The sequence below is a fragment of the Necator americanus genome, chromosome X, assembly GCF_031761385.1.
Source record: "Necator americanus strain Aroian chromosome X, whole genome shotgun sequence".
NCBI classification, from domain to species: Eukaryota; Metazoa; Nematoda; class Chromadorea; order Rhabditida; family Ancylostomatidae; genus Necator; species Necator americanus.
Genome location: NC_087376.1, coordinates 9,784,033 through 9,798,754, shown reverse-complemented (window position 1 = coordinate 9,798,754; position 14,722 = coordinate 9,784,033). Strand labels below are relative to the sequence as shown.

The 14,722-nt window shown below is 40.7% G+C and overlaps 1 protein-coding gene across 1 annotated transcript in view; it reads right to left on the bottom strand.

Moving 5' to 3' along the window:
• Window positions 1-3,028: 3,028 nt before the first annotated feature.
• RB195_022057 (uncharacterized protein) overlaps window positions 3,029-14,722 on the bottom strand; it is a gene marked incomplete at both ends in the record, with an annotated part of 41,380 nt that continues 29,686 nt past the window's right edge. Inside the window, 2 exons of the mRNA XM_064209057.1 lie at window positions 3,029-3,306; window positions 8,333-8,486. Coding sequence (XP_064064938.1) covers window positions 3,029-3,306; window positions 8,333-8,486 — 432 coding nt within the window. The remainder of the gene's footprint in view (window positions 3,307-8,332; window positions 8,487-14,722) is intronic.

Genomic DNA, 14,722 nt, shown 5'->3' with positions numbered 1-14,722 from the left:
CCCAATATGATCTTTATTATAAGATCTACACATCAATAGATTGGTGAGCAGGAGCTCTACCGATTGAATGTAATTAAAACTTTCAAGACCCATCAAGGAAACAGTTTCTGAAAAAATTACCTGTGGTTACACATTAACAAGGCCGAGTCCGAGGTACCTGCGCCCCAAGGACATATGATTTTTAACGTATTTTTAACATATTTTCCAAAAAGTGAAATAATAGTTACATATTCCTAATCTACATAATATTGCGAACACTTTGATATCTCTCACAGCTGTAACACTATGACTCTGAAGATTTTGTGAATTTGACTAAAGTGACATCTTTCAACTCCAGGAACGACCGGCATTACCAGCTTGAAAATTGATGCTTATTGTAGGAGGAACTTATCTCTTGCTGTCCAGCTCAACAGGATTTTCTGTTTTTTGCAGCTAAAGTTACGACTTCGGTATTTTGCATTTTTTACTCTTATTTTTGGCAGTTCGTGAATCGCTAACAAATTAGGTTTGCCATCTGTCGGCATAATACCAAAGAGAACAGTCTGTGCTATGAATTGTTCCGATTTCTTCTTTAATATGTTTGAGCTGTGGTCAGTTTTGAACCTACAACGGTATAGAACTTTTCCTGTGTTTTTACAGAAAGCTTTTTTTTTTGCAATTTATTGAAAGTTTCTTCAAATATCAAGTGGATGTGTTTAATTAGGAAGAATAGATCTATTGAATGGTGCTAATATCAAAAAATTCTGTATGATTCGAATTTTCATCACAAAGTCCTTCAGCCTGTATGGGGGTTTATTGTCATCTAGGCACGTCGACCCACCAGACACCTTAGGACACACGTCGAGCTACGGCTGAGTTACCACATTGATTACTACATTTGAAAAGAGTAGAATAACTACAGAGGAGAATGTTCTTTTTCCAAAGCGAAATTTTTCGAGATAGTCTGCTATTCAGATTTGTACTTCACTGATTCTTCTATTTGCTTCGTCATTCGATTGTTCCATTCTAGTCCTCGTAGAAAGATTCGTTGAAATATAATTGTTTCTTTGATTTGATGACTTTACTTTTTTGATGACAGTAATACAGAGGCCCACTTTCATTATCAGAATTTTCAATTTCGAATGTTTGCAAAGATTTTTTTCTCCAATTTCCACAAATAAAGCAGACTATCTCGAAAAATTTCGCTTTGGAAAAAGAACATTCTCCTCTGTAGTTATTCTACTCTTTCCAAATGTAGTAATCAATGTGGTAACTCAGCCGTAGCTCGACGTGTGTCCTAAGGTGTCTGGTGGGTCGACGTGCCTAGATGACAATAAACCCCCATACAGGCTGAAGGACTTTGTGATGAAAATTCGAATCATACAGAATTTTTTGATATTAGCACCATTCAATAGATCTCTTCTTCCTGATTAAACACATCCACTTGATATTTGAAGAAATTTTCAATAAATTGCAAAAAATAAGCTTTCTGTAAAAACACAGGAAAAGTTCTATACCGTTGTAGGTTCAAAACTGACCACAGCTCAAACATATTAAAGAAGAAATCGGAACAATTCATAGCACAGACTGTTCTCTTTGGTATTATGCCGACAGATGGCAAACCTAATTTGTTAGCGATTCACGAACTGCCAAAAATAAAAGTAAAAAATGCAAAATACCGAAGTCGTAACTTTAGCTGCAAAAAACAGAAAATCCTGTTGAGCTGAACAGCAAGAGATAAGTTCCTCCTACAATAAGCATCAATTTTCAAGCTGGTAATGCCGGTCGTTCCTGGAGTTGAAAGATGTCACTTTAGTCAAATTCACAAAATCTTCAGAGTCATAGAGTTACAACTGTGAGAGATATCAGTGTTCGCAATATTATGTAGATTAGGAATATGTAACTATTATTTCACTTTTCGGAAAATATGTTAACGTTAAAAATCATATGTCCTTGGGGCGCAGGTACCTCGGACTCGGCCTTGTTAATGTGTAGCCACAGGTAATTTTTTCAGAAACTGTTTCCTTGATGGGTCTTGAAAGTTTTAATTACATTCAATCGGTAGAGCTCGCGCTCACCAATCTATTGATGTGTAGATCTTATAATAGAGATCATATTGGGGAAAGTTATGAAAAGTTCGCTAATTCTTCGACAGAAGACGAAAAAGACGCGAATCCGCGTCTTTTTCGTCTTCTGTCGAAGAATTAGCGATCCTACTGTGGAAGTCGTTGTGGGCGATAGTAGTGGCTATGATGTGCTTCAGTCTTTTTTTTTCAGAGCGAAGCACTAGCAAAATATGAAACAATATCCAGCACAGTCATATTATTATTCACAAGGAAACAATGAAGATGAACAACGTATGCGACTTTCGGGCGAAAGAAATAATTTTTTTGGGAAGATCAGCTTTCTTCGGCAGGAAATATTTAACACCTAAGGAGCTTACGACTTTCCAAATGTCTTGTAGTCTGGTTTTCTAGTAAAGAAACGTGACGTCAAAACTCACAATATGGTACCACACGTTCCACACTCATATTTAAACGAGAGCAAGTATGTTTTGTTGCAGTTGAGCCGAGGCTGACTTAGCGTACAGTTAATTCCCTTGCTCTGATAACGATTGGCGCTTAACTGCACCCAGCTCAAGAAGTAATGCCTACTGTGTGATTCCCAGTCAGTAAACTTTAAACGTTCCTGAAAACAATAGTCTACACAAATAATCCTATTTCATGTACTGAATCATAAAATGTGAAGCAACTCATAAACTCTAGGCACAAAACAGAAGATAGATGGGTGAGGGGTCTAAGCCAAGAAAAAATACAATTCATTTCCTAACAGAAAGGCTAACCGAGAAGTACAGGAAGGTTCAGTTATTGTACTGCATCCCGGTAACCTAGATATTTGCCTCTGAGCACTCAGGCATATACTCTGTTCAATGTCTACGAGTTTGAAAAGACGAAGCCATACGCTTCTAAGTGAACGGAGAAGAGCCTTCAGGAGTGATACACGAGACCAGGCAAGCACCGCACGAGAAGCAGGGATTCGACCAGTATCATCATTGTATCACAGCTACAGCGATCATGACGGCTACGACAGATGGTCGTGCCAAAGAACTTCCGGAAGCAAAGATGCGTGCAACACGCCGGTCATGAGCAGTAGTCCGAGCACACTGGCGTCGTCGCGACTCACAGTGCTGGCGTGATGGGTAAAAGTCGTGGTCCGAAGTGGATGTTCGTGTCACATCGCCATCCGTGACGATTCCTCGAAGATCGCACGGGTGTACACAGCCGCACTTGGATGCTTCTGGTTCTTGTGGTAACGGAATATCCAGATCTGAAATGCGAATTTTTTAGCAAAGGAAAAATCTTCGAAGTCTCGAAAGAATTTTCGGCGTCATCAAGGTGAGTGTGCAATTTCATTATAGATATGTAACAAATATTTGTAACAGCAACGTACTAGGGCGGATTGTAGGGATATTCTTTGGACTGCACTCAAGGTCAAACGTCTGATCGGATTTTCCTATGAGGGGTCGTAAAAGATGTGCGGTGGGCAGCACCAAATGAAGGATAACATGATAACCAAGGCAAAGTATTACGCAGCATTAGATAATTATATACATTACAAAATATTACAAATAATGATATTAAATAACAGGATAACATGATAACCAAGGCAAAGTATTACGCAGCATTAGATAATTATATACATTACAAAATATTACAAATAATGATATTAAATAACTACATAAATTACGAAATATTACGTTCAGTTTCAGGCGCAGGACAGTATAGATACCCCGATATTTTGTTTTAAAAATATAGAACGTGTCGACAATGCAACAAAAAGACCGGTCCGACACCCGGCTGTCAAATTTTTGCAAAAGAGTTAGAAGCTTGAAACCACTTCTAAAAATTGAGGAACTTGATTTTGGTTAGTTTGCAGCAGTTCAAAAGTGGATTTGATAGAATTAAATGACCAAAAAAAGCTCAGATTTTGTGCACATTGATGTCTGAGAGATCGCGAATTACTTCGTCATAAGAGAACGAAAAGAAAAAGTTTAGTTTTTGAGAGAAGAAGGTTTGGCCTAAACAACAGTCACATCGCTGTTTTTTTCCGCCTTGTAGTCTTTTTGGAATTTTGATGCGACAAAATCTAAAATTTTCCAAGTTTTTTGGATTTTTCCCATTTAAATTTTGAGAGAAACAGACGGCCCGAAACGAAGATATTCTACAGAAGGGGGTTTCCTTAGTCCCTCTATCCGAACATATGCGTGGATTTTAAAAATGCCGCATTAAAATTCAATAACTCAAAGTAGCTTATTGCAGAGCAAATTGTCCTCCTGTATGTTGTAGCCAAGTATCTTCTCTATCAGATGTTATATCACTCGGCTTTCAGGGTCCTGCCGTACTTCCAAATTTCTGATGGGACAATATAGGAAAAATGCATTTTTCCATCTTGATCCCATCAAAATTGCAAAAAAGAAATTAGGAGATAGGAAAAACAGCTATATGGCCGTCTTTGGAGCAAACCTTCTCTGAATTCTACCTAATTTTTCCTCTTGGTCCACTTATGGCGAATTTATTCACTAAGTCCCACACCTGACAATGTGCACCGGATCTGAAGTTTTTCAGTCATTAAATTCCATTTAATGCACTTTTAAACTGATGTAAACAACACAAAATCAAATTCTTCATTTTTTAGAAGTGGTTTTAAGTTTCTGACTATTTTGCAAAAATATGACTCAGCCGGCTGTCGATCCTGCATCATCCCGTTGTCATATTGCAGAAACAAAATTTTGATTTTCTCGTTTTTATTTTCGACGTCCCTCTTTAATTCGACCTATGCACCTGACTCTTCTTTTTTCGTCGTGGTATGTTCTGTTATCTGAATATAAATATCTAGTCTTTAAAGGTATTTCATAGATTCTAGAATAAAAACAGAATAAAATGAATTCCAACACCAATATTTCAACACCATTTCAGCAAATTTGCTTCTTTTGCTACTCGTCATTTCTTTGCTTCTGTCAGCTACCGACTTTCGCACTTACCAGTTGTTCCTCGGCTAATTTTCCATTATTATTTTTTGTCGAAACATGGAATTTCCATTATTTTAACATTTTGAATTTGCAGCAACCGAGAACTGAGGACAATTCTCACGTAACTTTTTAGCTGATATGCACACACACCGTTTATGCTGGGCGAGTGTAGTGTAGCGGTTAGAGGTTCCGCTTTCTGCACGATCGATCGGAGGTTCGAATCCGCACTAGTACTCACTAAGACTTTCATCCCTCCGGGGTCGATAAATTGGTACCATACTTGTCTGGGAGAATAAAAACAGTGGCTTGACACATCGGCTAGCCACCGCAAGCTATTGTATATGCCAGTTACACGTTCGTAAACCTCAAACAATTTTGAATTTATGTGAACGTGGGAGCGCATCCCAAGCGGATTGATTAACGCCAGAAACTTTATCCTTTATCCTTCTACCGTTTGTGCTACCTTCTCTGTATAAGCCGAGACTACTTTCGATGTAAAAACGACTTCTCCTATCCCTTTTACACTAACATTGCCAAAGCTAAAAAACAGCTAGAATCATTTCCTGTTGCATGTGACAAATACTCTCATCTAAAGGCATAAGAAGCGGAACCAAGTTGAAAAGCGCTGAAACACATGACATTAACTAACTTTCCATAAAATTTACGCCAATTTACGTCTAACGGACTGTGAAATAATTCATAACAGTCGGTAGGCTAAGTCTAAAAGCAGAGCACAAATCCATGGCCACCAAGCAGGCAATATTGTATAAGAAATTCAGGAAAAAAAAATCTTTACCATCATGTCGGTTCCCTTTCTTTCAAACCAGTGAGCTTTTTAAGTTATCAAGGGTAGGAACTGTGGGGACTAGTTATTCGAAATTCCATAACTCACAGAAAGTTTGCAGAAATTATTCTTTTTCACCAATATTTCTAACGAAAGAAGGGCCATGGAATTTCAGGTTTAAAAATGGTGCAATGGGTGCTGCACAACAGCGCTGAAGCGTGCTGCAGGAGGACCACAACCTTACAAAGAGTGGCTAAATGGATAACAATAAACAACATCGATTGTGTTCTTGAATTATTTCTCGCTGATGCTCCGAAAAGAGCAGTAGTTTTCTTACTTCAGCACCAAAAAGTGTTGTATACGCAGCGTCCATAGGCTGTGAGAAACAGTGTGTGCCACGATGTCGCAGTGCATGTAAAACATTTCTACTCATAAACACAGCATAAATAAATATGTCTGGTTTCAAAAAGCCCTGGGGGGAAGGGACGGGACGGGTAGGGGCCTACGAACATCACTCTCCTTTTTTCCTCCAGAGAAATCTGCTGAAAATCATTGTTTAAAGTGTAGGATTATGTGGATGTATCGAAAACAACTATGCTATCTAAAACGACTATTCTGGTTTGATGCTTCACTGAGAGCGATTATGATGTGAATGACAATGTATATGGTACTGTACATTTACTGAAACTACGACTAGGTATAGTGTGTGCTGGAATCAGGTGAAACCATCAATGCACTCTGCCGGCACATTTTCTCAGTTTGAAATGTACAGTTACATACAAAATCTTCCAATACGGCGAAATACACGACAAGTCGTCTTTTTTCACCTTCTCAATTTCCCACGATTATCAAGGATAACTCGGCGACTGTCCCGTTTCGGAGAAAAATGTGTCTTTCTATGACGGGATTCGCAGGGTGTACCATTAAAAACCAGACAAAAAACGTCTTATGCAAAAGTTGTTTCATCTCGCCTCTTTCATCTGCTCGATCCTCACCCTTGGGGTGCACACGTCTATAAGAGAGTTGACGTTAAGTTGCTTTCACTTGTTGGTTTCTCCTTCGATTGCTTCCCACACAGAACTGTAAACTGTTCAGGTCGGGATTATCAGGACGGTAATTGTCAAATTGCAGCGGCTAGGGTTTTTTGGTTGAGCGTTTTTTCCGTCTCGGAAACGTTCGACGAACCTTGAGGACTTGGGAGGTACATCTAAGATCCTCTTGAGGAGGATCGGAAGAAGTTTCCAAAGCGTGGTCCCCGGATCTTCCAAAATCATATCATGACCCCTTCGGATGATTCTGAAGTTCTTGTTGACTTCTGCCTACGCTGTATTTTCATAGCCAAAATGGAAGAGCTTCACCGAACTTCTCCGAAACTGTATTTCTTCGCAATGCCATGTTTAGTTACTCTTGGGAACTCAAAAAATTCTATAAACTCGCTGGATGTTCTTCCAGCGCAAAGGATTTCGATAGTAGCCGCTCTTCTATCAGACTCCTCGTCCTGACCAGCTCGGTCATTCTAAAGTTACAAAAGTCTTATTCTTATTAGTATTATTAATGGAACCTTATTTAGCGGATTTTAGCATCAATTACGGCTGCATATACGAGTCTTATTGTTACCTGCTCGCGGTTACCCCGCTTTTAAGTAAAATGCTTCATGTTAATTTGTAGTCTGACATCTTTGGGCCAAGACAAAAGTTACGTCTATGGAAGAAGATAGGGTAGGTCTTGTGCAGAAGTAACAAGTGACCAGTTTGAATATCTGTGCGGTAGATTGTTCGATATAGCACGAAGCCAAACGGACCTTTCATAACTCCGATATAAAAAAAGTGGTTCTGAAGACTTATCTGAGTGGAACGGGCAATAATTTGATAAAGTGGTTGGCCCTCGCGAGTGTATGTATAGATGGAATGCCCGTTCATTACCATTTCCAGTAATGAATTGAAGTAGAAGGCGCTGGCGAATTTGGGCTGATCACCTTTTTCTTTATCCTTGGTTTGATTATATGTTTAACTTTTTTCAACTGTATTTGATGGGCTGTGGTGAGAACACCGCAACAACAGAACAAGCTCACCGTTTTCCGCCTGGTCTCTCCCCATCCACTAGGGGTCGTTTTGGTGTTGGACTTTTAAGTGGTTATCAAAATTGTTTTAACGATGTTCGCAAACGCAAACGAATGGAGAAATCGCGAAAGATGAACACAACCGAACCAGATCGGTTACGATGAAATTACCGGGCAAAACAAACGCATTAGGACTATACGTCAAGATAAAATTGTTAAGAACTGAAGCAGTTCTCAAAGCAAATACGTGATTTCCTATAATACAGATGATTTCAACTAATCATTTCAGAGATCAGCTTGAAAACAATCTAACTAAATCTTTCACTGATATTTGGTAACACCTTAGAGATTTCTCTTCGAATATTTTTTGAAGAGCACCACATTCTGCTGCTCCTAGAACAAATCAGGTAGCAATCCATTGCCGCTACGTGTGAGAAATTAATAGGACCGGTGATAGAATGATGAAGATCAAAACAACTACCTCTACACTGGAACGATGGATGACCAGCGTAATCTACGACTTTCGATGTGGCAAGGTGTGGACAGGCGAGTTGAGCATAGTAACACCAGTTCACACAAGGTGGCTCACGCCAGATAGAAACGCTTTGAACGAGAAGCCACCGCTTATACCATGACTGAAAAGGTATAGACTGAGAAAAAAAGAGATGAATACGAACGCTCAGATAAAATCTCCTTTTCATCTTGAAAAATAAACAATGCGATGTCTATCCTACTTCCAACCGCTCTTTTGTAATAATGCTTTCAAAACAAAGAAGAGATCTAAGAAGGCAGTTTATAACTGGCTTGTGGATTCAGTATTCTTGCGAAGCAGTACACTCCGAATGAGCAACGTTATATGATTATTCGAGAACTAGCCCAAAGTGCTCTTTCTTTCGCTGAATTAATCACTGAGAGCTTCGACACAAACCAGAGTTCCTCTTATTTTTCTTTCAATCCTATACTAGTGCTACGCAGAGAGCTATGAGTGGCGTTGTCAACTATAAAGTGGCTAAAATTTTGAAAGAGTGAAAGCAACAGGCATCTTTGTGAAACTACTCGTTCATTTAATATGATAGTAAGCATGACAGACTTCTTTTTTAAACAGTTCTTCCGGATTTTTAATCTTTTTGAACAAGATGTTGATTTTTTTTTATCGATCGAATGAGCAAATCTATGCATATGTAAGTAACAAGAAGAACCAACAACTGAACAACGACCGAGCAGTATACGTATGCTACTAGTTATTCAGGAAATAACTGTTTTAGAACGTTCACGAGTGCATAATCCAGGACACAGTTGAGGATAGCTATCCCTGCAAGAGTATCGAGAAAGGTGTGCTCACCTGAGCTCGCATCCGCTTCGTACACGTAGCTTTACTGCACTGGTCTCTAGCAGCGAAAATGTTTTGATGTGACAGAGAATTTGGTGAGTGTTAGTATCTAAGATCCCATCAAGACAAGAATCACTAGATCCCTTCTGTTGGACAGATTTTCATCGCGAAAGGAAAACGACAAACAGAATGTAAATATATATGGAGACAGAGAAAGATATACTGAGTCACTGCATATATGTGCACATAACAATCATGTGACGAAAAGGTAGTGTAGCGGCTAGAAGTTCCGCTCCCTGTACGATCGATCCGAGTTTCGAATCCGCCCTAGTGCTCACCAAGCCTTTCATCCCTCCGTGATCGATAAATTGGTACCAGACTTGTCTGGGAGGATAAAAACACTGGCTTGACACATCGGCTAGCTACCGCAAGTTATTGTAAGGCTGCACACGCGTTCATAAACCTCAAACAAAGTCTGAGTTGAAGTCGAACTCGTAGGCGCATCTGCATAGGGACTGAGCAACGCCGTGCATTTTATCCTTTATATTTTATTACATAATGCCTGAAGCTAATGCCGGACTTCAGATTTTCTGTGGTGTTCGCTTCGCTCCGCTTCACTGATCAACGAAAATTAATATTAGTGCCATTTTCTGTGAAATTAGACTTATGTATCTCTAACATCTTTCTTCATCTTTTTTTATTATAAATAAAGGGGAAGATTTCAGAGTTCTCTTTTTAAACGCGTCAGTTCTACATTTGGAGAACATTCAGACTTCATCTTCAACCACTTCTTACTGATATATTATAGACAAGATTTTAAAGTATCACGCAAAATATGGGTTTTCCTCCTGTTTCTATAAACAGTTATCAAAGAATGATGTTTTGACATAAAATGACGTGAAAGACATCATCCTATTGATAATGATAACGTTCTACGTCAGATCATGTAAACTGTTCGTTACTATTTAAGCAGCCGTTTGCATGCGTGTTTCCACTTTCTGAGTGAGGGATGTTACCAACTTGAGGCAAACGTGCAATCAAATAGACGCGCGAAGGAGACATAAAGGTGAAAAGCAACGCGCACTGTGGCGACGGCTATGAAACGGCTGCAAAGACCTATATACCCTTTGCGATATGCACACGAAGTTATTTCCCACCATTTCGATGCAGTGGGACCCATCGCACCTCTTTTCATAGCTGTCTGACGCCGGCACACCAATCCGAAAACGTGGGACCTGTCCACCTCCTTTTGTAGCTATCTGACGCCGGCACACCTATCCGACGACGGAGGGACCCGTCTCACCGCTTTTTCGAATTTCGTGACACACAGATAAATACACATACACACGCGGACTAAGCTCGTTATATATCATGATATTACATATATGATATATCATGATCATGCCATATCATAACGGGCTTAGTCTGTCACGTGTGTGTATGTGTGTGAAACGAAATTCCAAAAGGAGGGAACGACGGGTCCACCGGCGTCGTAGAGCGGTAAAATGGCGTGTGATAGGTCCACCGGCGTCGAGTTTGTGCCCCGACGCCAGAAAGCTATAAAATTGGGTAACGTGGGTCCAACGGCGTGGGATTGCTGCGTCGTAGCGCAGTAGCATCGCGCAGTAATTTCATGTGCACGTTGCTAAAGGTGAATGATTCGTTTTGCCTTAGTTTGGTAACATGCCTTCCTCAGAAAGTGGGAACACGAATGAAACCTGCTGCTCAAATAATAGGCAACAGTTTGCATGATCTGACGAGAAACGTTATCTTTATCACTATGAGGATTTCGTTCACGTTCACGTCATTTTGGTTAAACACCATCTAGTGATGGCTGCTGGGGGAAACAGGAAGAAAACCCATACTTCGAGCAATACCTTCAAATTGTTCCTATATTATGTAGGTATCAAAGGAGTGTTTGAAGCTGATTTTTGCAAATTCTCAAATGTAGAACTGACGCGTTTAGAAAGAAAACTATGAAGTCTTTATTTTATTTATTATTATTATTTATAGTAAAAATTATTTGTTTATAGCAGAAAAAGAAAGAAAACGTTGTTACAAAACCGATTCCTGATTTTAAAGAAAATGTCACTACTATTAATTATTGATTAATTTTGTTTAATTGATCAGTGAAGGCGAACGAAGCAAACACCACAGAAAGTCTAAAGTCCGGCTTTAGCCGGACGTTCAGATTGGTATATAATAACGAGCTTAGTCCGTGTTTGTTTGTTTGTCTGTGTGTCATGGAATTCCAAAAAGTGGGTGCGACGGGCCCACCCGGCGTCGAATTGCTGCCCCTGCGTCAGATAGCTATAAATGGGTTTCGACGAGTCCCACAGCGTCGGGTTAGTGCGCAATAACTTTGTGTGTATGCGTCGAAATGTGGATGATGTTACAAGCGTTTCATGCCCGGGCCACTGCCCGCGTTGGGTTTTTCCTCTATGACTCCTCCGCGTATCTATTTCCTAGCTGCCTCAGCTTTGTAGCATGGTTTCCTCAAAAAGTGGAAACGCTCATGCGAACGGCTGCTTAAATAATAGCGAACAATTTACATTACAATTTACATGGTCTGACGTGGGACGTTAACTTTATCAGTGCGATAATGTTGTTTGCGTCATTTCACGTTAAAACATTTTTCTGTGATAACCGTTGGGGGAAAACAGTAGGAAAACCCATACCTCTAGAAATGTTTCAATTCGTGTCTATACAATGTTAGTATCGAAAGAGTGTCTGAAGTTTGAATGTTTTTCAAATGTAGAAACGACGCGAATAGAAAGAAAACTATGAAAATTTTGGCCTAAATTTATTTTAAAAAAAGAGGAAGGCAGTGTCAGGAACACAATTCTAATTTTGAAGAAAACGCCGCTACTATTGATTTTCATTGATCACTGATATATATATATATATATATATATATATATATAGATATATATATATATATATATATATATATATATAGATATATCAGATTAGCACAGGATTTCAGGATCAACGTAATAATCTACATCGCCAACTGCGGCGATCAAACCAGATATTTTCATGAAAATCTACCTACTCTGTAACTCCGCCGCTCGGAAAAGATTTCTCTGTCGGGATTAGTCCACCCACTTGCCGGGCTTGGAACAGTTTACCTTGATTACCTTGACTCCCGTTGTTCTTCAAACTGAGCGCCAATAATTCTTCCATTTGTCCCGATAGCACGCTCTAGTCGTCCAACGGTTCCTCGTTTTGCGTGGGACACGAAGAGCCTCATCATTTTCTTTGAAGGACTTCGTGAAGAAATCTGACCACGGGGTCAGCGGGTGTGGTCGGTGGTCTTCCTGTAGTGCGCTTAATATCGCAGGGAGCCCAGCCGCTCACGGTTCTGGTCCAACTGTTGTCGTTAAAACGCATATCGTGCCCGGCTCATTTTACTTACTTTGGGAAACGCAGCAACTGTGCGTTTAATGTCGCTCACTGCACTTTCTTCCTGCTTGCGAAATGCCCATGTTTCTGAAGCATAGGTGAGCGCAGGAAGTACGCTGATATTGATTAGGAGAAGACAGAACTTAGGATAGGAGAAGACGGATGCTATATGTTACAAAAGCGATGCCATCCGCAAAGCATAAATGGCGTAGCTGCCGACCATCTCGCAAAGCGTTCTCGAGAGTGGGCACGAATATTTTTGGTGAAATTGTGTCACCTCTCTTCACGTCGATAATGATATTCTTGCACAATGGCAAAATTGCGGTCGTGAAGTTACGTACAACTTTCGAAAGATCTTTAAGTACTGAGCAGGACGCCGCGATTGTCCAAGCTTCCATGACCGCTTTCGTCAAAGTTCTTCTCCAAGTCCATGAAGGTGAGACAGAGCGCCATCTTGTCTCTCGCGATATCTCGATGTGTTTCGAAAGTGTCAATGTGGCCAACGGTGCTGAATCCCTTCCAAAACCCTGCTTGCTCGCATGACTGTCTTTCATCCAATGTCCTTTCTATCCTGTTAAGGATTACTCTTGTAAAGGGCATGTAGATGACAGACAGCAAGCAGATTGGGCGATAATTGTCGATGCCATGTGGGTCTCCCTTCTTATACTACAAGACGGTCTTGCTGGTTTTCCATTGCTTAGGAACCTTGCACTCCGACACATATCGAGTGAAGAGCCTCGCCAATGTGTTGATAAAGACCAGTGTTAGGTCCTTCAAATGTTCAGACTTGATTCTGTCGGGACAGGGTGAAGTACGACTCTTTACCAACATGAAAGCATCTTGTACTTCGCTCGGGAAAACCTCTGGAATGACATGTCCATCTTCCCTCAGATGGTGAGGAGGCAAGTGGGCATGGCTCGAAGGACGAAGAGATCAGAAAAGAAGTTGCAGATGATTTTCTTCATTTCCTTTCTCGCTCCACACTGACGTATGAGCCCAAGAGTTTCGAGAGACAGGCGTCCCTTGGTTGTTTTGGAACTCTCAGCCTTCCTCGTGCACTCGTGAAGGTGTTCAACGAGCCAGTCCTATTCTTCGTCGATGTTGTCCATTGCGGAATCATCCCGAAAACTTGCTAGCGTAGCGAAAAGATCCCAGTTAATAGTAGTTCTAGGAATTCGCTTTCTGAACTTGCCAACTTTCTCTTCTCTACTTGTGAAGAAAAGTCTTCCTCGGAGGAGGTGATCTTCCCACCCTTTATGGAACTTAGGCACAACAGCGACATCCGTCAGCGAAAACCTCCTAGTGACGATGATGTGGTAAATTTCATTATGGTACTCTCCACCGGGTACTGACTCTGACGTCCAGCGTAGAGAACAGGGCTTCTGGAATTGCGAGTTACCATGATAGTCTTAGTCGTTATGATAAACTCAAAAATCCCATCTCCTTGCTCACCCCATTAGAGATCGTAGGTTCGCATGTAAAGTTTCTTAAGCGTTCTTCTGGAGCTAATCTTGGGGTTAAAATCACCACCAATGATTTTGTAGAAAGTATGGTCTTCTATATAGAACTTCTCTAGGCCACATAGAAAGCATCGACTTCTTCTTCTTTAAGCCCGATGTTGGAGTGTAAGCGAAGAAGATAGTCAAAGTTGGTATTAAACCGCATCTTCTCATCCGCAGACTTCCGATTCGAATCGTAGTTTGTCCGAAAGAGTCGACGTTCTTTCCAATGCTCGTGTTGACCCCGAGTACTGTTGCTCGTGGGGACGCCAACTCCAGCAACTCCTCAACTCGCATGTCCCTAAGAACAGTTTCATATACGGTGTTGAGAAGGTGGCGTAGCCTCGTCTCGGTCAGTCCGATGGAGTCGTACTTAATCTTCTGGCTTGCACCATCAAATCTTCTATGTCCGCTTCCGATGCAAGCGTACGGGCGTTATGAGTACAGACTGTGATACTAGTCCTTTTCCGTTTTGCCTAAACGACTCCTGCAGCCTCGTCCTTCATGGCGCTACCATACCAGGGTCTCCTCTAGAGTAAGGAGACTCTCCTATCACTGTGACATGCGTAAAATTTTAAAACCCATGAGCAGATTGCGAGCCTCTAGTCCTTTGAGTGTTTGGGAGAACGTTGCGTTC